General features: G+C 37.7%; 1 protein-coding gene across 3 annotated transcripts in view; it reads left to right on the top strand.

Moving 5' to 3' along the window:
• Positions 1–101: 101 nt before the first annotated feature.
• The window catches only part of Myb (proto-oncogene like protein Myb), a 41,534-nt gene continuing 16,617 nt past the window's right edge, over positions 102–25,018 (top strand). For 2 of the 3 annotated variants that reach the window (XM_072022718.1, XM_072022720.1), the window contains exon 1: positions 13,380–14,495. In XM_072022718.1, the coding sequence (XP_071878819.1) occupies positions 14,401–14,495 (95 nt within the window). In that variant the 5' untranslated portion in view covers positions 13,380–14,400. Of the gene's footprint in view, positions 398–13,379; positions 14,496–25,018 lie in introns of those variants that run through there. The other variant, XM_072022719.1, reaches the window with a different exon arrangement.

Below are 25,018 nucleotides of genomic sequence, written 5' to 3' on the forward strand. Positions count from 1 at the left end.
TCCGTTAATTTTCGCGCGAGAAATTATCCTAGACGGTTCGAATGCCGAATGACGATCCATAATCTAGCAACGTGATTCTAAGTTTCTCCTGTCAAGTTTTGTGTGTAAACAAAGCAACATATCAAACCTTACGTCCGATAGGTCGCGTCCTTTCGTTTGACGGTTCAGTTCACGAAAATTGTTCACATTTTGACACACAGTAGTCCTCGTTACGTTCTCTCCCTTGGAAGTTGCGAATCTTAGTTGTTTGGTTGAGGGTGAGTTCGGCCATGTTGACAAGTTCGACGACTGACAGAAATTTATCGTAATAAATCGTGTCTCGTTAACTGTGTTTCTGGACTGGGTAGCAATCAGCGAATCATGCAACACTGATCGATATGCGGTTTGCCAGAAAGAGGTAAGTCTCTATCTCTTTCTCGTAAAACGTGTGAACATATTTCTTATCTTTTTCTATTTCTTTCCCTCCAAAATTCTACATAAACATACATTTTCTATATAGAAAAATGGGTATTTAACTCGTATAATAAGTTAAATTAAATTAAATTACACTCGTATCTAGGTCCTGTCATATTTGCTGACATTAAGCTCCTGAGTGATTATCAATCGATTAGAAATACGTGCCTATTTAACCATGTGTTATTAACTTTGTTTTGTTCCGAGGTAGTTAACCCCGGGCGCGAAGAAACAAATTCTTGACCGCTAGAGTTACGAATTCTTGCAAAAAAGTCATTTTCGTAACAACATAGGTTCAGTGACATTTTTGTTTTGTTACAATATTCTTTGTATTCAAATAATATTCGATTGCAAGAGGAGTATGAAATATTATATTTGAAATAAATATTAAGGAATTATATAATTTAGTCAATTTATCACTTATTAGTAGATCACGGATTTTTATACAATTATATGAAGTTTAAAAATATAGAAATTTGTAGAATTTATATGATATGTAGAAACATAGAAAATGTTAAATACATAGCATTCTTTATAATATTTAATAGATAAAACGAATTTCTGTTTAAGTCATACTCTTTTAATTGTATCCATGAAAATATGAATTTGTATAAAAATCAGTCGCTTGTTCATTACTAATAGAAGACGTCGTAAATTGTTCGAACAAGTACTTTACGATATTCGATACGTGTGTAGTTCATATTACAGCGAGACTTTATTGTTCTCAGGAAACATGCTCCCAGTAGCCGAGTATTTAAATGATCCGCGTGTATATTTTTTTCATTATCGAACGTCTAGTCGGGGCAGGTGGTAAAACACGTGGCATGCGTAGAGAACATGCACCGGTCCCATGTTTTTCTTTCCTTGTCTTCTTTCATCTTTTAGTTACTTTTGCCATTTCTCTCTTTCTAACTTCTACTTTTCATCTCTTTTCGTCTCTCTCGTTCACACTAGCGCGTTGTATACATTCTGTCTTCGTATTGCACGACACATCAGTACGAAGAAAACGCGTAGTATCCAAGGTTCTCACCCTAGGTCATAAGATATGTACATATGTCGAAACACAAAGAGTAAGCACATTCTTTCGTCGGTTTTATCATGTATGTACCTATATAAAAATCATTATTATTATTATACTATTATCAAATAATATTTAACATTTGGTTATCCTAAATTCAATTTACGTATAGTATCTGTTCTTGTCAGCTTAATGTATAATTAAGTCTAAAGCTTTACATATTACATAGTTAGATATCATATATTATATTGAATTTTTCGAGAAATTCGTAGTCTTTTCAAAATTGGAAAATTTTAATAAGAATCATCAATACTGTATTATTTAAGAATATGTCAAAAATATCGAAATGATCTTATTGTCAGCTCAAATATTCACCTTCAAAAGTCTCATTTATCAAATCATCTGTCCTGATTTTGACAAACCACTTAGACTAATGACAATAAACAGGATACTTTAAAACCTTGCAAAAACCATTTGAAAGGAATACAAGTCGCTATATAACAGAGTACAGATTAATTAATAAATTTCTAATTTGTTCTATGAGCTTTACAAACAACCTAGTACATTGTTATAAATTATTTTTTGTTTTCAAACCATTGATTTTGTTTTAATTCTTAAATCTTCTCGCAACATCGATCGATTATCAAAAAGTTGTTCGATTCTGTGAACGACAATTTCGAGGTTAGCCACTATCTTGCGTTGCCGAAGTTTTTGCATCGATATCGTCTTTCTCATTCACGGATCCGGTAACCCAGAAAGGTATAAGGTAACGGCGGGAGTTGAGAACTCTTTTCGAAAGGGTCAGCTTTCTCTTTTCGAAAGAAAATATTCGAGAGAAACAATCGAGTGTAGATACTTGTGTACCCACATTGGTGCCACAATATTCTATGAAAAACGCGTAAAAGAATACACATTGCGTTAAGACACACTTGAGTATACGTAGAGTACATTTTGAGGTGAGCTATAGAGCTATAGCTTATTCAAATAGCGGCCATATTGTTTTTTTATTATGAAATGTAGATACATTGTGTATACAAAATTCCTTACACCGTGTTTTCAAAGCTAACGACATATGTAATAACAATATTATTATTACTAATATATGTGATAAATAATAATGTTCAATGTTATTGATACTATAGATTAATTATTTATTAATCGTATATATTATTATCATGATGGAGATGGAGTCATTTAAATTCGAATTTGTGTGGTATCTACTTCGTTTACTACAGAAAATAAAACCGTATCATTTATTTAATGTTTAACAAGCGTTGCGTATCTGACCTGGAAAGCTCTGATTAACCACAGACACGTTTCGCGCAAACTGGATCCTCCCTTCCGACATATCATCAGCTCTGGTCCCATTTCTCTATATGTATTTGCTTTGCAGTAAAGGCAAAGCAACCACGAAGAGAACCGTAAAACCTACCGATAAATTCCTTCTTTAACAAGTCATTCCTGGAAAAGTTGACTTCGAATGGGACTTCACGCTTGTTCAAACGTTCACGTTTAACCCTTTAGCGCTCGATACCTTCGCCATCCACACCTTAGGTACAATTCTTAGATTATAACACGATATAATCTTTTCGTTTCCCATGTTTTCTAGACTGAATAAAAAATACCTTTATAGGTATATAAAATCATTAAATTTTTCTTTTTATATTTATTTATATATATATATGCATATAGTTATATATTTATTTTTATACTTACATTTTCTTTTCTTTTTAATAAGGTCAAGGATATATGTGGGTACCGTTTATATTTTTCATTGCTTTCTTTCTGAATTTTTAAAAAATTAATTACAATAAATCAAGTAAATACCATTTGATCATGATTTTTGAGTTGCGATGAATTCAAATGAACATTTAAGATGTATAAAATATAGTCTGGTAAAACGCAGATTATTACATGTTTATTCAAGATAGTCGAATATATAATAATATTAATATAATAATATAATATTCCTTGACCTATTCGACACTTGTGCTTCATGGACGATGGCGCTGGGTTTTGTTTCTATCTCGCTACGTAATCTAGCCACAGCTAAGAAAATGCTTACTCGCTTTGTTGGCTTGTGGATAATCAATCGTATACAAACAGTAGAGGCCAGTGAAGCATAATAACGAAGTGACTTCCGTTCATTAATATTTCTTTCGTATCGTGGTCTGGGACTACGTCCCCTGAAATTAAAGGTCCAGATGGTACGAATCCACCCCTGATCTATTTTGAGCTTTCGAGCGATCTACACGACCCTCGCTAATCCCCCTTGGCAAACTCATTTCACCCATATTGCATTTCATCAATTTGCAGCACTACTCTTATTAATGGCGTAGTTATAACCACGCCACCGACGTGTCTCTGTAGTTTGATTTCCGATTAGACTGCGGATGTTTGTGCATTTATAAGAAATTTTAAAATTCAAAATACATAGAAAGCATAAAAGATGTAATATTCAAAATGCAGTACTTCTGATATTTAATGAGTGAAACAAATCTCTGTGTAAGTTTTACTTTTGGTTTAATAGGATTTCATAAAAATATTGAAGATCACGGGAGAAGAACCCAATGAGCTACATTTTCCATTTTTTACAGGAGAACAATTTTGTCAATTAATCTTACGTTACCAGAATTGGTTTCTTACTTGATTTTGCAACTAAACATACATATTTTTTCCACCCTCTTTACAGTTTAAGAAACATTATTTTGTATGATATTAAAATGTTATCTGTTTTTAACAATTATGTAAAGCTTCAGCTAGATTTAACAAATTTTTTTTTTTAGCTATTTTATATTGAAATATTCCCTTTTATTCACACAATGACATTATAATCAATAAATCAACAAAAATGTACTTATCATGTTTTTCTCTTATAATCATCAACATAAATTTACATAAACATCCGACTGATAATTTTAAAATAATATATTTCTAGATTAGTGTTATCACGTGCTACATACCCGTTCAATATCTTAAACATTATTTGGCTAACGAAAAAGATCACATTATGGTATTGGTTCGCGAAACGCGTGTCGATTATTCGACTTGGTTTGAGCTGATGTCCCTTCATCCCGACATCCAGGGCATGTAACGCTTCTACTTATCAATATTAACTCGTCTGTTGGGAGATAGAGTGACGTCAACTCACGAACCCGGTGTCCCGCATGGCAACTGCCAAGGCGTGTTGAGCCAGGACGCAAGGACAGACGCCGCGCATAGTGCACGCGGTGCGTTCACACACATTAATGCGCATACGTATGTTTCCCCAAGCTCGTGTGCACAGCCCTCGTGCTGCGTTTCTTGCTCCGTACTCTCGTGCTCCTTCCACACCTCCCTCCTACTCCCTGTCTTCGACGCCCCCTTTCCTCTCCTGTTCTTTTCTTTACACCTTTTGTAAACTCTTCCTCCTTTTTTCGAACGCGTTTTCTTTCAATTTCATTTCCGCCCGTCCAGTATTTTCTCTTTCCTTTCTTTCGTACAGTTTGCATCTTCTTTGTACACGACTTATGTAATTTTCCTATAAAAGCTATAACTACAAGTTATATTAGTTAATTATAGGTATATCTATTTTAATTTGGTATATACTACAATTTTTTAAAAGAATTTTATATTATTTGTTATTTTCCAATTGAAAAATGATTGGAAAAATAGGAAATCTTTATCTTTATTGGTTTAATTAAGAAAATAAAATACAATGCGTTACACGAAACATTTTGAAATTGTGTCACTATAATGAGACATGATTATCATAGTTGTATTGGTAAAATTTGAAATAAATCTGAAAATGCATATTAAAGTTACAAGATATTTACTACAAATACATGTACAATTTATAGAGATTACTATGGCCTTTGAACAGCATACTAATCTTTCAATTAGTATACTAATTTTTTACTAAGTGCAAGTCTTGGTTCCAAATTTTCTATATTTAGAAATTTTAGTTCTTCACGATTTTGTCCCCATATCTTTTTTCTTTACCTAAATCGTGACATTCCTTTCCTATATTTACTTGTATCAAAATGTAGTATCATTTTTCCTCGTTCAATTCCTCTCTCCTTTTCTCGTGTATGTACAAACACGCGCACGTGTATACCCTTTCTCTGTTTCCGTCGATGTCGCGTAAGGCCCTGTATTTTAGAATACGTCACTGAACGGCACGCATTATTGGGTAAAAGAAACGAAGAAGGTTCATTTTGTCTCTTTTATTTGTCTTCTCTCATACTGACGCGAATCATGATTACGATTGGACCACCACTATGGAATGCGTGCAAGCATGTGACAGGAAGCTTTTTAATCTCGTTGGTTGACTGATAAAAATGTCTGCCAGCGACCGATTTATGGATGTCATTGCTAGGTTATGTCACTATAGTGTATTTGATGCTTGGCTTATGACTTTACTTGGTTGACTTCAGTGGGTGAATTTGATAGCTTGATTTCTTGTACTGTTGCTGATAAAAATATTTGAAGTATGATTTCGGAAATAAGAATGAAATATCGTTAATTTTACGTTAATTGTGAACACTTCGGTTCAGGCTCACATTTGGTCCTATTCTCTATGAGGCTATATTCTAAAACTTAACTGTACAATATAATTAGGCCTAATAATGATGTTGCGCCTAGAGTCTCTAAAAATATAAATGTGGTCCTAAATAGGTCATATAGATAATAATTAGTTTGTTTCCGATTTAAGGAAATATTAAATATCTTAATATTCAGGGTAAACATTTTGATTTAATCAAACATTATAATGGCTGAACTTATAGTAGGTTATAGGTTTCGCAAGAAATATCAATATTCTAACGTTATCTCCATGTTTTCTTCAATCTTCAACTGTAGTCTCCCTAAAAATATTGAGCAGTATAATACATGACCTCCTTTCAAGCCATATTTTTTGCCATTAACAACTTTCGATAACGTCAATATTTATGGAATTACGCAGTGTTTCCAATTACATGGGGATCATCCTCTGTATATACAGTACATACTTTATTCCTAAACGTTTTCTGGGGTTTGTATAGTTTACTCTGAACCACTAAGCGAGACATCAAACAATTATGCGGACATGAACGTAATATATACACGTGTTTCTTAATTCGATAATTAATACGCATAACTAGAGTTTGGAAAAGAGAAGAGAGGCCTCAAGGGAGGCAGTGCTAGCAGACTTAATTACTCGGTCGTTAGTACGCTTAAAACAACACACGATAAAATGCCGTGGCACGACCGATGTTATCTCGCTGCTCTAACTATCACCGCGGGCCCCTGTAATTTTCAATCGTTTCATTACGCGCGCAGAGGCCGACGAAGTTCGAAGACCAGTCGAAAAATCCGATACAGGAAGAGTCAGCCATAATTTATGCTCGCGTTTTTTGGCCAGTTACCGACCCACGGACACGAATCAGGCAGCAAGTACCGCAATGCGGTCGGTAACTCGCAGTTTCTGAGGTACACCGCGTTAATACAAGCGAAATTACAGGGTGCCCGCGAGTTCCTTGTACCGAATACCAACAGCGCCACGCTCGATGGTTCTCAGTCGCCTTCAGGCGAGTTATCTATGGGAGTATATAGGACGAGTGGACGTGGAACGAATGAGAACCCGGAAGGCGGATTCCCTGTGCACTTCAAAGGGAAAAACCTGTCTGCGTTGTCGAAACGACCTGCATCCATTCTCAGGCATACCGCTCTTGCCTTCCATCCAACGTATATGGCGTCTGTTTCGTAGCTGGTCCCGTTCGAGGAATTTCATGCCGCATAGACGATTAATTTGTCTTATCCAACTATACGTCTAGTGCGTAATATTATTTGACGACAGCTTATCATTTATTTTCCCGACATTCTTCACAGACGTTTTTTCAGAGTGGATAGCTCTTAATCCTATTCGGAGCGGCCCCCTTTTTTTCTTCTTGATTCCGCAAGAATACTGAATGGACAGAGGGTACGTCGGGTATCTGTAGAAACATTATTGAATTTTTAATGAAATACGTTATTATGCAAGTATACTTTTAAAGAATAATGTTTATAATAGTAGGACCCCCTTGCATAAAGTATTATCTGTAAGCAGATTTTTCAAATCACAAACTGTAGTTACCAATGTTAATATATTATCTGGTATAATAGTGATAAATTTTATAATAGTAAAATAATCATACTAAACAAATAATATTCTACAAATGAATGTCATCAATCAGCTAATTGTCGTATTCAACGTAAAATTGCAAAATTATAAAACTTAACCTTAACCTAAACCTAAAACTTAACCTGTCAATTTTCTAATATTACTAGTTACTAAGTAATAATCGTACTAGGAAACTTAATTCTCCAAATTTTCATTAAAGGTTCAAGAGAGCAACGTGGATCGTAATTCTTGCATCTCGTGCATCTTTATTCGTGCATGTCTTACAGCATCGAAGAAGAAAAACGAGATAGTAAGTTACCTTTGGATGGATCACGCGAACAAGAATCTTTCTGTATAGAGAGGTATCATCGTTCAACGCATCACACGCTTTACCTTTGCATTCACTTATTATAATACGAAGTCAAAGGATATTACGCCATCTGGTATGGTTTCGGCAGTCTGAGCAAGGAACTGTGTAATCTGTGCCGGACAATATCGCCGATTCAGACGAAAAGGGGGGAAAAAAAGATTCCGGCATAATTTTTCGCGCTTCCCAAGCTACGCGTATGAATGGTAAATTTTTTTTTCTATCGGGGCAAAAATCTTTATTCTGTGCCTGGGTCTCAGGACCGGCTCAAAAAGAATTTCGTGACCTGTTCCATGAGCATTGCATTCATTTCCATATTCTATGTATTTAGTGTTTACGTCTACTTCGTATCCGGTCGTTGTTCTGAATAGCTGACAAAGCCTGGCAGAGGCTGGCAGAGGCTGGCAAACTGGTAAATGAACTAGACGTTTGATATTGAACTCGCCGTTAACTCTTTTTCATTTGATGCTGCACAATACACCGTTACGGCAGCGAATAATTGAACAAAGAAAAAATAATATCTCGTTGAAGTTACCGACGTGGTAAAACGAGAGGCATATCGAGGTCTATGCTAAAGATATATACGGAGACGCGAACAAAGTGAGCCATTAGAACTCGTTCTTACAAAATGAGCTAAATTCTATCAACTTAACCATATCAACATAACAAATATAACTTTTTATTTAACAAACAGGTTAAACTAAAGAGAAGTAAAAAGCCAGATACTTTTCTAAATCTCTACTGTATTTTAAACACGAGTATAAATCTAATTATCTATAGCTATTATTTAGACATGGTATAACCTCATTGTTGTGTGCTTGTTTTTGTTAAGTTTTGGAATTACGATAATTATTTTACTCACAACTCAACAACGCCCTCTATTAGTATAGATTAAGCAATATTGATTATTAACGAGGTTCAGTTTGATTGCCTAATAAACAGTTTTATTTATCGATAAAGTGGCGAAGGAACCGAAATGATTTGGATCGACTTTATTGCATTTAAATTCGGGGTGTAAAGAAATGGGTATCAACTTTAAGCGATCTGGTTTTTGTTGTTCCCTCGCGTTTCGAGAGTCGATCGGTTCTGAGAAGGCAACGGCGAAACCGCGAGGCCTTGCAGAGACTTATATTCCGGATCCCTTCCTCTCGTTTCTTCGTCTTTCTCGCGTCTTCTCTTCTCTTCCGTGTCCCCGGCCACCTCTTCGATTCCTTCGTACTTCTCCTCATCACTCTCCTCCCGGTTCATTTGTTTCTCTTGCTGCGCCTCCTTCTCTTTCTTCATTTCGCTCTTTGAGAACACAACGAGTCCTGGTTAAGGCCAATTCACACTGAATTAAGTCAAAACAATGCGAGGAATTCGAATAATCATTATGGACTCTGCGTTTCAATGACTCGTTTAGTATGACATTTCTTCGACGAGTGGGTTCTTCAAGAGTCGTGTTTATGGTTTTTTCTTCTTATATTCTTTATTTGGAATTTGCGCTGAACTCGTCTAAAGATGACATCGCCCCCTATCATGGTTATGTTCAAGAAATTATTAGCGTCCTTTTTGTCAATATTAAAAGTAATTTTACACATATTAAATTATTTGTGAGAAATGAAATTGCAAATTTGAAGCGATTCTCATTAAAATTGCACGAAATTATAGGTGAAACCGTGCCACCACTTCAATCAAATCTGACGTAATATAATGCGTTAGCTCTGAGTGACAGTGGTATTAAATTGTTCGCAGCTGCCTATGAATCGTAGCTTGAGGTATCCTTCACGAGAAGGTGGGACAATTTGTAAATATTTTCCTCGAGCTATTACATTTTTAGTGACTCAAGAATTTTTAGGGATGATTACGTTGATACTACTGCGTCCTAACCTTGATGTATCATGTACAGGATATTCTGTTAACATTTTAACAAAACAATATTTTAGAAATGGTTTAAAACATTACTAATTAATTATGCACTTAAGAAATATGATTTTTATATTCATATTATATCACTTCAAATTTTGATTTTATCGCTGCAACACTATCTACCTGGTCCTAAAGAGAAATCGAGTAAGCTCGAATTTGATCGTGGGCGAAGGTATGCTACAGAGGACCGTACACTCTGTTCAACGGCCTGAAAAATTTTCTACAGGCCCATCTCTTGCATAATACGTGGGACACCCATGACGACGGCTCCACGTTATTACGTGTTTATGGTGTACAGCGTCGATGAACGCGATTACTTTCTGGCACCTTTGAAAATTATAAGATTCTGAAATAGATAAAAACATTAGGTATTTACATCAATTTTACCATAATCGTTATCTATTATCTATATATTATGTCTTCGTTATTAACTTCTTCCACGAAGACAGACATTAACTCTACTACGATTTGTTTTCATAGCAACCAACCAGATAGATCTTTATTAATCAAAAAACTTAATAACAAGAGCATAACCTGAAACGAAGTGTAGGTCATAAACTCTTACTCTATATAAAAGTACAGCATATTTACAAAAAGAAAAAGAAAAATGTATATGTATATACACGCATATATATATATATACATGTATGTATTGGTAGACGTTGTTCCAGCCAAACTCCACGGTGGGAAAGTATTCGCGAACAACGATGCAGATGCACCCTGAGGCGTGCACCGAGCGAGAAGTATTCACCAGGATTAAAGTACGTTCTCACAAGCAATGCGTCTCTCTTTTGTTTTGAAAACATTGCCTTGCATTTTCCTCATTTACCGTAACATTCCGTAACGAAATCACAGCGACCTCAAGGTCGTCGTAAATGTTATAAAATTTTGCTTTATTAGAAATCAGCTTTAAGCCATTGACCAACTTTATATTAATTTTCACTTTCTAGATCTTAAACTCGTCTTTCCTATGGTAACATGTCACATCCAATCCTCACACTTTACACCGTGCTCTTACACGTGTGTTCGACTGTCCGACAGTGTTCTTTATGTCTGACCACTTCCTCCAAGTCACAATGGTAGACGCAGTTTTATGACTATTAAAAGATGCACGAGCTGTTTCTTGCGAGTAACACCTGTATTTGTACTGCACCAATGGGCTGAAGAGGAAAAGTACAGTAGTTAAATTGTACATTTCCTTATAGGCCAGTAATTATCGTTCAAAATGTTATCATTTGATACATCTCATTTGATACATGGAAACTTAAACTTTAACATACATAAGTTAGTTGACCATATATCTACGAATGTACGAATTATAGATGACAATGTATTATCAAACATTATGTTAGAAAATTTGTATTTCAAATATAATAGTGCCCATGATTTTTAAACGGATACCCGGTACGCACAAGGGATATTCTTCCGCAAAACGGTTACGTAACTATAATACATCTAGACGCCTGTAGCCCTGGTAATTCTCTCGGGGACTGGAAAACGATCAGTAGTCGACGTAAAACAAGGACATCCTTGTTCCGAACGTGACTTCGAGATTACTCGGTAGTGATTCTCCATGCTTTTCTTCGTTTTGCATGATAACTGTCTTTGCACAACAGGGAGTTTTCTATCCATGGAGAAGGAATTAAGGAAGTCTACTGCATTGAAATTCGAAATATATCATTTAAAATTTAAATTTTTGGGATTTAATTAAATAATCGTTAAATTTATTTGAAGAAGGATATATATATCCTCCGTTCCAAGGTCGATATGGCACCTTTTTTTATCCTTTTTATCATATTCAAGTAATTTTTTTTACTACACATGTATGCGTGAATATGCTATCCTTATAAAAGAAATCGTTCATTAAGTGCTATTCATAAGTGTATGACGCAGTATGTGGTGCGTCAAATAACAAATTCCATCCATCCTCAGTGTGTATGACATCAAACTACAACTAACTCATTTTCATGTACATACTCATGTCATAGACACCATTTGTTCTAACGCGAATTTAAGAACTGTCATCTTTTATCCTCATAAATATCAATACATATCTACTCGATGTAGTATACATGTTCACGCTATTTGTGTTTCTCGCCGTGGGGCGGCGCTCGTATTCATGTTCACAATAAGTTTATAATATTGAATTGTTATGTTTTTAAATAAATCCTACTTTTTTCAATTAATATATGTTAATTTCTATTATTTAAATTTTCGACTATATGGCAATTTTTTCTAGTTACTAAACGAACTATATTTTTGGTGGTACGCACCGTTTGATGGAACATTCAAGCGTGAGCCACCGGTGGTTCACGCCGCCTGATAGGAGACTTGGGCGTGAGCCACCGGTGGTTCACGCCGCCTGATAGGAGACTTGGGCGTGAGCCACCGGTGGTTCACGCCGCCTGATAGGAGACTTGGGCGTGAGCCACCGGTGGTTCACGCCGCCTGATAGGAGACTTGGGCGTGAGCCACCGGTGGTTCACGCCGCCTGATAGGAGACTTGGGCGTGAGCCACCGGTGGTTCACGCCGCCTGATAGGAGACTTGGGCGTGATCCACCGGTGGTTCACGCCGCCTGATAGGAGACTTGGGCGTGATCCACCGGTGGTTCACGCCGCCTGATAGGAGACTTGGGCGTGAGCCACCGGTGGTTCACGCCGCCTGATAGGAGACTTGCGCGTGAGCCACCGGTGGTTCACGCCGCCTGATAGGAGACTTGCGCGTGAGCCACCGGTGGTACGGCCGGCGTGAACGTGTTAATGCCTCGTGTTTGACGAACTCAAATTTAAGCGTATGTATGTATATACACTCAATCTGGTATATGTGTATTTGATGAATTTTCAAACTTTATTTTTTCCGAAATAAAAGTCGAATAAATAAAAGTTATTCTAGGCTTTCGACATATTTTGATACATAGAATATACTTCTGTCGATTATTCAGTCCTGCTCAGGCCGGAATTAGCCAAATTCAAATATACATACATGACAAATTATTAAACTTACTTTTTTGAAGTATATAAACGTATTATTCTACATATTTCACTTATTTTTGTGTGTAAAATAACCTTCTGCCCTATTGTACCACGTATTGCTTCGTACTCTGTATATCCATATTCCAATCTCTTATCTTTCGGCCTCTACATGCATCTATACATTAATGCCAAAATAAGGAAGGGTTTAACGAGAGAGCTTTCATCACAGCATCCACCATTCGATTATTTTTTCCATAGGCCTGAATGAGTGTACGGGCGATGGAGGGCATATGTAGCTAAGAACGCACACAAAGTGATATAAGCGCACACATATTAGAACACATATAGGGACGGTCGTCGTTTGATTGCGCCCTCAGTGTACCATCTCCTCGTCCCGTGGCTCTCCTGTCCTTCCCTACCCTCGTCCAGCAACTGCGACCGTATCTTTCCCCACTACGTTGCCAACAGCCCAGCGCGAGAGCATGTTAGGGAGTAGGGAGTAGGGATCATCCTCATGCGCAGGCCGTCGACAATCCAGCCGGTACCTTTAGTTCAAATCTAAACGGTGACAGGTCGAGACGCCCGCGTGAATGTGCTCGATTTTGGGCGCGCGTCGCGACAAGAAAAAAACCCGTAACGAATCTCGCTAAGTTTTGCATAATGGATAACCAGGCTGAAGGAGACTCGAGGATCGACCGATGAGAAAGAAACACGCGTTTGATCGACAAGGACCGTATGTGCAAGGCTTCTGCAATCGTTTTTGTTTTTCGGCTCCAACGATCGTTTCCGTTCTCTCCGTGTCGTGCTTTTTTCCTCTTCTGGACCTAGCTGCCTTGGCGACAACGCTTTTTTCCCCTCGCTGCATTCGAGTAAACGCTCATTGCATTGTCGCGACGCGTGCGCCCAAACATTCCCTTCTCTATTTAACTAAAAAGACTCTGTGAAGAATAACGTTCTTTTTCACCGTCGTTCGTCGATATTTCTCACGTGTCGATAAATCTGGTTTAACAAGATATCCATTATACAATAAGTACGTCACATCGCTGGTGGATAAATACGGAACTAAAAGAAAGAAGTATATTGTTACTTTATGAAAATTAGACAAAAGGAAAGAAAGAAAGATAGTGTGTGTAATCAAGACGAAACGAGATAGAGAGGCATACGAAGTTCTTATGTTTTCGCAGGTCTCGTGGGAATCGCGTGCTGATCCTTATATATTGTAAATAGCAACGAGTCGTGAACGACTGATAGACAAAGTTCTATCAAACATTGAAAAAGCGATCGAACATGCTTTTCGCGTTAAAAATCGAACTGATTTAGTGGGGGGCCAGGGGTTCAATATTTATAAAAAATACACAAAATATTAACGATATATTGAAGGAGAGTTTTGACGATGGTTCGTGTTGTCGATACTGTGGGTAGTACGTAAAGTACTAAAGGAAAGATAGAAAGGGAGATAGTATTGCCAAGAGGCTGTGGAGTTTGAGTTTTCGGGACTGGATCCTTCGAAAACCATTCAGAACCCTCTGACCGCGAGTTTTCTTGGAAGACTATCCGTGAGAATGGATGTAGTGTCGAGTGGACTGCTCATGCCAGCGAAGGTCGTGGATATTACTACCTACCACTCGTCTTTTTATTCTCCGCCACCCACCGAAGCGTAAGTAACATATCATGTGCACATCAGTCTTTCTTCAGTGATTTACACGAACACATCATCCATCTTGATCGCGTGGCTGATTATCATTATTCTTTAATATAACATTTCCTGGGATAATTTTGTAATTTTTAGTTGGACATTGTATTCAATTTCTTTAGCGATTATCTTTGATGATTATCATCCCTCCTGAATAATTTAATGAAAACGTGAGGCGTTTTGACATACAAACTATATACTTTTTTTGATATATTACAAAAAGCCTTTGATCAAATATAATTAATATTAGGTTAACTAAGAATGAATACTTTATAATGTTTAAATATTTCAAAATGACATTATATTATTTGACAAATTTTAGTATTTTTGTTAATTTGGTATTATTACACGTGGCTGAACATTTTTTGCTAAGAGTTGAGGTAGGTAATCAGAAAATGTGATTCTTCGACAACGTGCTGTCTTGAGTTTAATAGCTATCCAGATATTATTGCAATGTTATCTGTTTATTTAAATTCTCACCCGTCTTTGCCTTTATCTCGTGCAAACTGTCAGTGCAACTAGACTCGATATTCAGGCGTTTTATCAAAACAAACGCATATAGCCAGTCTCCGGCTGGAATACGTAACAAACATTCGAAAAATCTCGTCGCGGAACAACGGAAGTCTCCATGTTAGCGTCGGTATCAAAGGATGCGGCCTTATCTCGGGATAGATTACAATGCCGCTGTACATGTGTCTCGCTCCCTCGACTGTGCTTCAAGTAATGTTCATATTTATGTTTATAAAAACTATTATAAGATCAATAATCAAAGAAAAATTACCAGAAATTAATACTTGAAAACAAAATAAGTGAATACTGGAAATGATAAATTAAAGTTAGAACATAATGATTAAATTGCGAATGTTTATGTATTTGTGAGAAATGAAAGACAAAATCTATGCAAAAATATAAGATATTCAGAGTAATGTTTTTGTTATAATATTTAGGTTATAAATATAAGCCACTATCTAGGGTCCATTTTTTAATTTATTTTTATAAAAATATGTATTTGTATAAACACTCACATTCTAATTCTCTCATAGTCTGAGATGTTCGTTATTTCTCTTTACTGAAAAAGTGAAACTTTGTACAGTTTAAACTTTGGCACGAATCTACCTAACCTCAAACTATTTTCGAAATCAATAAATCAAATCTATTACCTTGAACATGGCAAAGAATATCTGTCAATCGTGACAAAAAGTTTTCATATTTATTCATTGTGCGTAAAAATCGTTTAAAATGAAGTTTTTGGGAAATCTTTTTGAAGAATGATAGAGCGTCTTTAAAACAATTTTTTGTAGATTCACATCGACCGTGGTTCCATCCATGATTACGAATGCGTTAGAGAAGACAGACGGACGGCATTTTCGAAAAGTCACCCAGTAGGTTGAGAATGCCGAATACCTAGGTCGGGGGGGAGGGGAGAGGAGACAAACAGAGAGAGGCAGGCCGAAAGGAAAAGCATCAAGCATGCTGAGAGGAACCTCCGACTATCCCTCGTGTTGTTGCCTAGCAGATATCCCACTTTAGGCTCGTTTATCGCTCGAAGCCAGAGGGAAAAGGACCAGGGTTCTGTATTGAGGCCCAGAGTCTGCTTTCATGAAAACGTGCGCGCACGCATACAAGTCTACAGCCGGAGCGACTTGTTCTCGACTAAAGGAGATTTAAACCCGGTTTCAGATAGAACCCGTTGAGAATTCTCCGGTCGTTTATTTCGTTTGTTGACGGACGGGTTTGCGTCTTCGTCCTTTAACCGAGGGTCCAGCGTTTTAACCATTTTTTGAATTGGCATAATAGTCAACCCTGACCGCCTTTCGACACGCGTTCCTCATTGTTCCCATGTTAAATAAGCTAGTTTTTGCTATTTGCTAATTTTTCCACTAAATACTTTTTTTTAACTAAAAATCTTCTAGCAATAAAATTTTGGCACTAAGGTTACACTTCATGCAAGAATAAAATGGTAAAGAAGAAAGAACAGTTTGCTTGATGCAAAGAATTCAATACCTGGGCTCCGATGCACGGCACGAAATGTGGGCTGAAAAAAGAAAAGTAAAAAAGCCACGAAATTGAAGAAGTATATCTGGTAAATCAAGATTCCAGACCCGTTGAAAACGCGAAATCACGTTTGGCAAAAGGAAGAAGGAAAGAATAGAAAGAAAGAGCTGAGGTGATCGGAGGATGAGAGACAAGGCACAAAGGTTCGTTGGATTTTGAAAAGTTCGCACTTGGGCGCGATCCTGGGAAGGAAAGGATCGCGTCAAAAGCGTGAAACGCGGAAACTGAGTTACAACGAGGAGAACATCATACTAGACGCAAGACGCACGTGATTACTTCGTGAATGATCCGCTGTGCGCGCTGCTTGGTGATAGAGTGGGGACGAAACAGAGAGATAGGTACACAGATATATATCTGTTCAGAGAGAAGGACATACGGCTTGGGTCAACGGGAGATTGCCAAAGTTGAGACGAATCTACGTGTAGGTTGTACGAGATAAACGGAACGTGTTTCAGCGGTAACTTTTATCCGGAAACCGACTCGAGGCGTTTCATGGAAATCCGTCGTCTGATCTTAGACACTGTTTTATTCTCTTTCTGGAGGCAGCAGGATGCTACTTGCACAGGCAGAATAGGACAGGAAACGCGTGATTGGGTTTCTTAGCAATGTCTTGAATTTATGGATTGCTAAGAAACTGCAATGCTAGATGAAAGCTTGCGAAAAATTAGGAAAAAATACCATGTTTCATGATTTATATTGATTAATAAGCAATATAGTCATAATAATGCAACAAACTAATGGTATGTTATTGTATTAATGATATAGATGGAATATTGTTATCGAGAATTATAACGAATTTGAACAGATAAAGATAGATTTGTTTTTAGCGCGTCGCTTTCTTCGCGTGTGGTACCTCCTAAAAAAAACGAATCTACCGACGTGTGAGGTTACCTCGGTGCAACCAGGGTGCATAGTAAACTTAGAATACGATCTTCGCGGATCGATCTAATTTTAGATGAGATTCAAGCGGGCTTTACGACAACGAATTCCTAGAATTCGTGACAACGTCTCGGGTACCTCGTATCTGTGCATAAAATCTCCGCTAGATCGCGCCGGTGGTCATTTAAATTCGTAACGGAGAAGTGTTCTTTTAGATGACAATTAAATAACCGTTTAAGCAGCTGTGCTTCTTTTTAAAGCTTCTGGCGGACAATATTGTAAGGCAACGACATAAGAAATATGTATAACAAGAAAAAGATAGAGGAAGACAATGAAAAAAAGGAAAGAGGGAGATGGAAAGAGATCTGAAAAGATGTCAAGTAACAAATTTCTCGAAGGGATTCCAGTTCTGCTGACGAGATTCGCGACTGGGCCTCTTGAGGAAGTCCCCCCAGAAGAAAGAACAATCTTTCTCTCCGTCTCTCTCTCTCTCTCTCTCTTTCTCTTTTCTGACTGCCTACAGCCCGTTCTCTTCTCCTCATTCGTATCATTATTTTCGATGTTGGGTTTGGTACACTCGTTCAAGGGTCGACGTCGTCGTCGATCGTCAGGAGGGTATACACACAAGAGCGAGCCTGATTTCCAGCATCTGCTCCAGTCAAGAAAGACCGCAGTCTGGAACGACTTTGGCCTAGCAAAGGCTTTTGCATGCGCGCCTTCTCGTCTGCGACGCGACGCCTTCTTATATTCTATTGAGTCTTCCAAAAGCACCGGAGCATATGTTTTCGAATTGTTCTCAACCGAGGGACGGCCAAATGATAGACTGACGCCGCTTTCGTTCACCCGGTGACATGATGAATTCTAATGATCTCCTCTTGCACTCGAATATTCCCTTCAATTATTGTGCCGCCGTTTTATTTTAATTTTTCCTTTATTAATGCTTGTCTGTCTATATTACATCATATGCATTTCTCATTCGATTCGATGATCCACTCGACTACGCGTTAGGTTATGCGTTTAGGCTTTTGTTTGAATTGGAATCGGACCCGGTAGGTTAGATTAGTTTATACAAATACAAAAGCGTAGGAATCATTTCTTAAAATATTACTTTCAAATCATATAACAAATTTGATATTTAAACAAATGTAAAAATCTATAATTTTAAGTTATGTTTGTGTTATGTCACAAACTTCCCACGTCATAAAGGGAAAGAATTTCACTCCAATATTAATAAATCATAAATTACTCGATGTTGTCATTCCGAGCTAGCACTATCGGTCGATAATCAAGTCTAGACTCGAAAGTTTACCGCGTGCCGCGTGGTTAGTTCTACGCGCGTCAGGGTCGATCTTTCGACTCAATACAGTGGCGTAGGAGCGGCTCGGGGTAGATAAAATCGAGATTCGTGCTCCGGCCCTCTAATACTCTAATCAGTCGGCATTGGCAAGGTGCGCATGGATCAACCATGAGGTTGATTCTCCGCGATGTGCAGCCTCGATTCCCACGGTGGAATTAAAGATTCACGAGGAGAAAATACCCATCGCACTTGTCATGGGAACGAGCACCGGGTGGCTCGTCGCTCGATTTACAATTGGTTGTTGTACACGGGGTAAGGCGTGTGGTGGTGCACGACGCGCACCTCCCGAGACGAGGGGGATGAAGCTCGCTACTGAGGGGATTTCCCCCTTTTTTTCTTCTCTCTCTCTTTCATTTTTTTTTCTCTCCTTTTTTTTATTACCAATACATCCGTAGGGGCACGAGAATTTCTCTCGCCTATCTTGCTATAGCGCATGCTTTTGAACTAAAAGTGACATATGCGCGTTTCGGGGTTAGCTTAGTTGGTCATATCCCGAGGAGGATGTTAAGGAAATGATATATTGTTAATTATGGGTGCATTTGTGTCGTTGAATTACTATTTTGTATTATGCATCTTCACAATTTTTAAACTATTTTTAATTCTAGAAACTGAAAATTTTTTAATTTTTGGAACTGAAAATTTAATTTAGAATGTAATCAATCAATGTCGAATCTCTCATCAACAATGGGTCGAAATTTTCTAATTTGATTGTAGAATCTTCAGCTACTAACCTAACCTGGACACATCGGCCTCAAATGCAAAGAAGCATCGACATTATTCGAAGAATAACACAGGAAGCAGAGGGAAGACTAAAAATCCGTGTTCGATTGACGATTTAGTTACAGTGAAGTTCTTTGACGCGTTCGAACACGTGCATCTTCATATACACATGCATTCACATGTATGCGTCATAGGAGCGGGTGCGCATGCTCGGGGAGAGTTCTATTGGGGGGAAGTTTGGCAATGCGAGGGCATCAAGGCAGGTGGTAGCCAGATGTCTCTCATAAGGACTTCTACCCTGATGTCGTTGCCTGCTTCGTTTGCTCTTATATACATACGTACATACATGTACACGAATATTTATATGAGTATATGTTAGGTATATACCTATCCATGCACCCTATGCGCGGGGAACGTGTTCGAACCGGCGAATAAATTCGAATATACATATATATATCTGGCTCTCTTTCATGGAATGAATCGTACAAGTATGTATGTACTAGCTTTCTGACTTGTTTCGAGATTCATTTATGTAAGTGCCGTGTGTGATCTGTCGGTAAAGTTCAAATACAAAGCATAAGAGAAAATTTGACAACATTCTGTCGCGTCTAATTGGAACGGAAGTTTTATCTCTTTACGATGAAATTTTTATTATAAGCTTAGGAACCAAATACATAACAAGCTGTTTCGTTGAAACAGCTATCTTTGTTACTCCTTTTGGCGAACACAAGGTGGCGGATCGAGCGCCGTGTACGGGCCGAGCTGTCATTAATCCATACTTTCGAAACGTGTTGCCAAGTAGTACAAGCTATCATTGGGCTCGCCATCAGTGGAACAATCACAGGTGTATTCGTACGATTTCTCATTCGCTTTCTAATTCGTCAGCTATCACAAAATTTGATATTTCTAAATAGTCTAACCTGACATTAGGAATCAAGTTTCTTGATCGTCGTCCATATGATTTATCTAGATAAAGGATTGGAACTTGGTTAGTTTTCTTTTTCTACCGACTATTCTGTCGGAATTTCTCCGACCGGTTCGCGAAGGAACGAAGATTCCGAAACGCGTTGACCTTGATCTTGACTCGTCTTCCTCATCCTCCTCGCTTATGGTCGTCCTCATTCAATCTTTTTTCGTCTTATCACCTTGTCGTGCTCGAGACAGATTCCCTTAATGCCATTCATGAATCAAGCAACCACAAGTCGTGCCTAGACGCCGATTGAAAGTGTACTGTACATGGTTCATTGAATAACTCGCCACAGCGTCGACGTAACAGCTTCGTGGCATCGAATCCTTGATTATCCACGGATTACACGATATTTTCTACCGTTTGAGAATTCTTCATGAATCATCGTAGTACTACGTTTTATAGATAGTTACTTAGCAACTAGCATTTCTCATGACACATGGTATTAAATTCTTCGCCCCTTAATATCAAAATCGAATTAATTCGACCAAACAAACCAAATAAAGAATTCTGCAATACGAGGTAGGGATAGCCTCGTCTCTCTATCAGAAAAATTATTATTAACAAAAATTATCTAATTTACTATATGTTCCGAAGCAAAAAATAAATATACTATCGCATAAAATTACGTAAAACCAACGATGACCAGTATTAGGATTAGAAAAATATATTTCATAATATAAGCAATATAAGTCACTACATATATATATATATACATTAACATAACTACGTGATCAAGTAAGAATGTGTACAAGGAAGAGAAACAGTGAAAATCGTAAGATGGCGGTAAAAGTAGAGTACGTCCCGACAGGCAATTTGTCATGGTCACCTGTCCCGCTGATGATAGAACAGCGCGCTCATAGGATCCCGTAAGACGGCGCACCGGTCTACTTGGAAATTCCGCATATTTTACCAGGGCGTTCCCTTTCATCGGTGGCTCCGTGGCACGAGAGGCTTTTTAAACGCACAAATTGAGGAACGCGCGAGTACATCATGTGTTGGTCGGCCTGTGTGGCGAGGGGGTGGGTCGTGGGGGTAGCAGCTGACGGGCAGGGACCAATGGATCCCTTGCACCTGGTCTGTAACTTTGGAAAATCGACGACAGAATCAATTGTGCCGGCAACCGCGTCGCACGCGACCAAACGGGGCCCCGGATGATAACGGTTGCATTGACCCTTACTCTTGACCCGTTACCCACGGAGGAGCGGTGCGCTCTCCAGATAACACTTTTCGAATTTGTCCGCTTGAGGGATAGCATCCGGCGCGTCAATACACTAAGGATCAAGCAGTTTAATACATAATACATAAAAGTTTATATTAGCTGCAATTTATAATATAAACATTTTGATTGTAGATCACTTTATGCTATACAGTGTATAATATAATATTATTCAAATATGTAAGAAGTTACACATTACATACTGCTTTTGGCAAGGGATTTAAAGTTTGCATATTATAATGATAAGTACATTATGGAAATCTAAAATAATTTACATAATTTAAAAGACAAGAGATTTGAGATACAAAAGAGATTTATATTATAATGCTATAAATATTTCTTCAAATTTCATTGTAGAATGTATAGGGGTATAGTACCGAAACAGATATTCAATTTTTTAAGTTTCTTTCTATAATCAAATATTAAGAAGTAGAATCTAATAATATAAGATAAAGTGACTGAACATTTTGAATGAAATGTTGCCTTAACACATAGTTGGCCCTTAATTGGTTAACGAGTCACGCAGCGTCTAAGTTGAGTTTATATAATACCGTGCGGAGAGAAGAGATATGTAATCTTGCGTAAAAGAGAAAAATTATCTGAGATTAACCACTTTTACTACAGCACTGTGGGTGCTATATAATGTACTGCTGTCATATGTGAACTGCGGAAAATATTGTAAAAGAAATTCTATGTTAAGTGGCTATAATCAGTATTTTAGTATTTATATAGTAAGCGCTTGTGATTGGTTATAGTCAATCATAATAGTTAAATATAGTCATCTGCATTATCAAAAAGGTTAAAAGGATCATTACGAAAAAAAATCCTATTCGTAAATATCTCCCAGAATGTAAATGAGGTAGAATTGACTATTGGACTATTAGAAGAATTTCGAAAGAAGACGTGTAGTTCGTTGGAGGAACAATAATCCGAACGTTGACCTCTCCAGTTTGGTACACAATCCTCCATTATCGCTGCAGTAGGTCCGCCATCTACAAACGTATATCTGTCATGATATTTTCAGAACGTTACATTATGCATACCTTTTTTTCATATCTCTCCAAGCTCTGATACGTTTCTCGGTCACAGTGGAGAACTGGCGATATGATCTCGCAAGGATACGTACAAAACGAGGCAAAAAGGTGTTACAGGTCTGCTGTCTGATTTTTTCCGACGGACCTGACCATGGGACACACAAACAGTGGACATTTACTCAGGAAGGGACATCGGCTGGTTCGCGCAATAACCTTATTGTTGCGTGACGAGCAACAGGCGGACGGAAGGAAGGAAGGAAGGTGAAAGAAAGAAAAAAGAAGATTGCTAGCCCAAGGGCTGCTCGTTGCAAACGATGGGGTAAAAGAGGGGGGACGAGAATATGGCAGACAACTCGCAAGGAAGTGGTCAAAAAGAGGGGAAAGTTCGGAACTTCGGCAGATGTCCATAGTCGCGGTGTGCGTAGCCACGATGGGTTTCTTTTTTCTCTCCCTTTCTCACGAGACGCTCGATTTTCGTCGTGAAACTCGAAAATTCGAAGAGGGGGAAATGAACGTATAATCCGCGTATCCACGATGCAATATCGTTCGGTGAATAGCTTCGTTAAACCTCTTCTTACCGCGTTCTGTTGGATCGATAGGTATTTATTATTTGAAATTCACCAAGATTTACCTCGTTGCCTTGGTAACACCCTGTTACTTTGATGATGTAATGAGAAATACACTAAGTTGGAACTATGTTTACCGTAAGTCGGTATCTGTCACAAATATGATTTGTGAATAATAATGTTTCGGTATTGTTGGGTGTAAATGATTTAATATTTGTTAAATCCTTAAGTACTGAATAGTATTTTTTACCCTCTATACATAACAAGTAATTTCATAAATCTTATATGGTTAGAATAGTCTTCTGTAGTTGGAAGTAAATATTGAAATTAAAAGTATTCTCTATCTTAAAATTCAATATCCTCTAACAAAAGTATAATTTTCCATAATATTCTTGTTAGATATTATTGATGCTAATAATTAAATGAGTAAAACTTTTAAGTCCACATATCTTAAGATTAGGAAACAACACATGTGAAAGTATAAATCTTAATGAAGATTAATACCAGATAATAGTTATCGAATTTCATTGGAATAATTGTCATTGAGATCGTACAGAGCACTTTAGTCATATAGCGTCCGAAGTCCTAGACAAAGGGGACAGCTGTGGCACAGCACCTGCTTGTGTCGCCACCTTTCAAGTAAACGCTAAGTGTGAGAGCTTGTTCATTCATTTCGCCTCGCAACTAACGGCATGGCGCTTTCTTGTCGCCGAGGTTAAACCAGCCGATTGGAAATTTTGACCGGACGTCCTCGACCTCCGACAGTAGTTTCGCATGCTGATTTGGGGAGAGAAGGGAGCTTAGCAACCGATACGTTCAATTCTCTTGACAGCTAAACTTGAAAGAAACGGGGGAAGGAGAGGTGGGCTTAACTCTTGTATTCTCAATTCGTGCGAATTCCTAAAACAAAACATTTCTACATAAATGTATCATTACAAATGTATTGAGGTAGAATTATTCATTAGAGTTTACCGAAGTTAAAATATGGCCAGTCTTCTATTTAATTTGTTTCATCAAAATAATGAGGTATCTTGAAGAATTGAAATAATATTATTAGTAAAATCCTACAAATTACAAGTTATAAATTACGAGTGCTAATATTATTGTGCATACCAGTAATAAATTTGACAATAAAACAAGTGTTGTTTTACACAGATCAATTCTACAAATTATATGACAGTTGATAGTACTACTCGATATGAAATTTTGGCGCTATATAGTATATGTCTATAACCTACAATTTGGCACTTGCTAATATTACTAATAATATTATTAGTTGGTAAATTATCATGCAATGAAACCCACTTAATTTTCCTTCTTTGTTTTTTCATTTTTCTTTGCACCATAATTTGAGCGTCCTGTAGAAGTTTTAGCGGTTAGGTCAGGAAATTACAATTACCCTTTTGACCAAACAGGAAGTGAGAAGCACCGAGGTAAGAGGATAGGAAGATATAAAATCCGACGTGATCCGCTAGCGTATTACCCTTCTTTTTCCTGTGTCACCATGTGACTTATTCCTATCTTCCTTTTGCGTTCTCATTCGCACCCTGTCCTCTCGTGTCTTCCCTCGAATTTCTCTCTCTCTCTCTCTCTCTCTCTCTCTCTTTCTCTCTGTTCCCTCTCTATCACCCCATTTACTCCACGTATGGAGTTAGTGTCCTAAATTGATTAATGAGTGTCTCGGTCGAGT

This window comes from Bombus fervidus, chromosome 2, assembly GCF_041682495.2.
Source record: "Bombus fervidus isolate BK054 chromosome 2, iyBomFerv1, whole genome shotgun sequence".
NCBI lineage: Eukaryota > Metazoa > Arthropoda > Insecta > Hymenoptera > Apidae > Bombus > Bombus fervidus.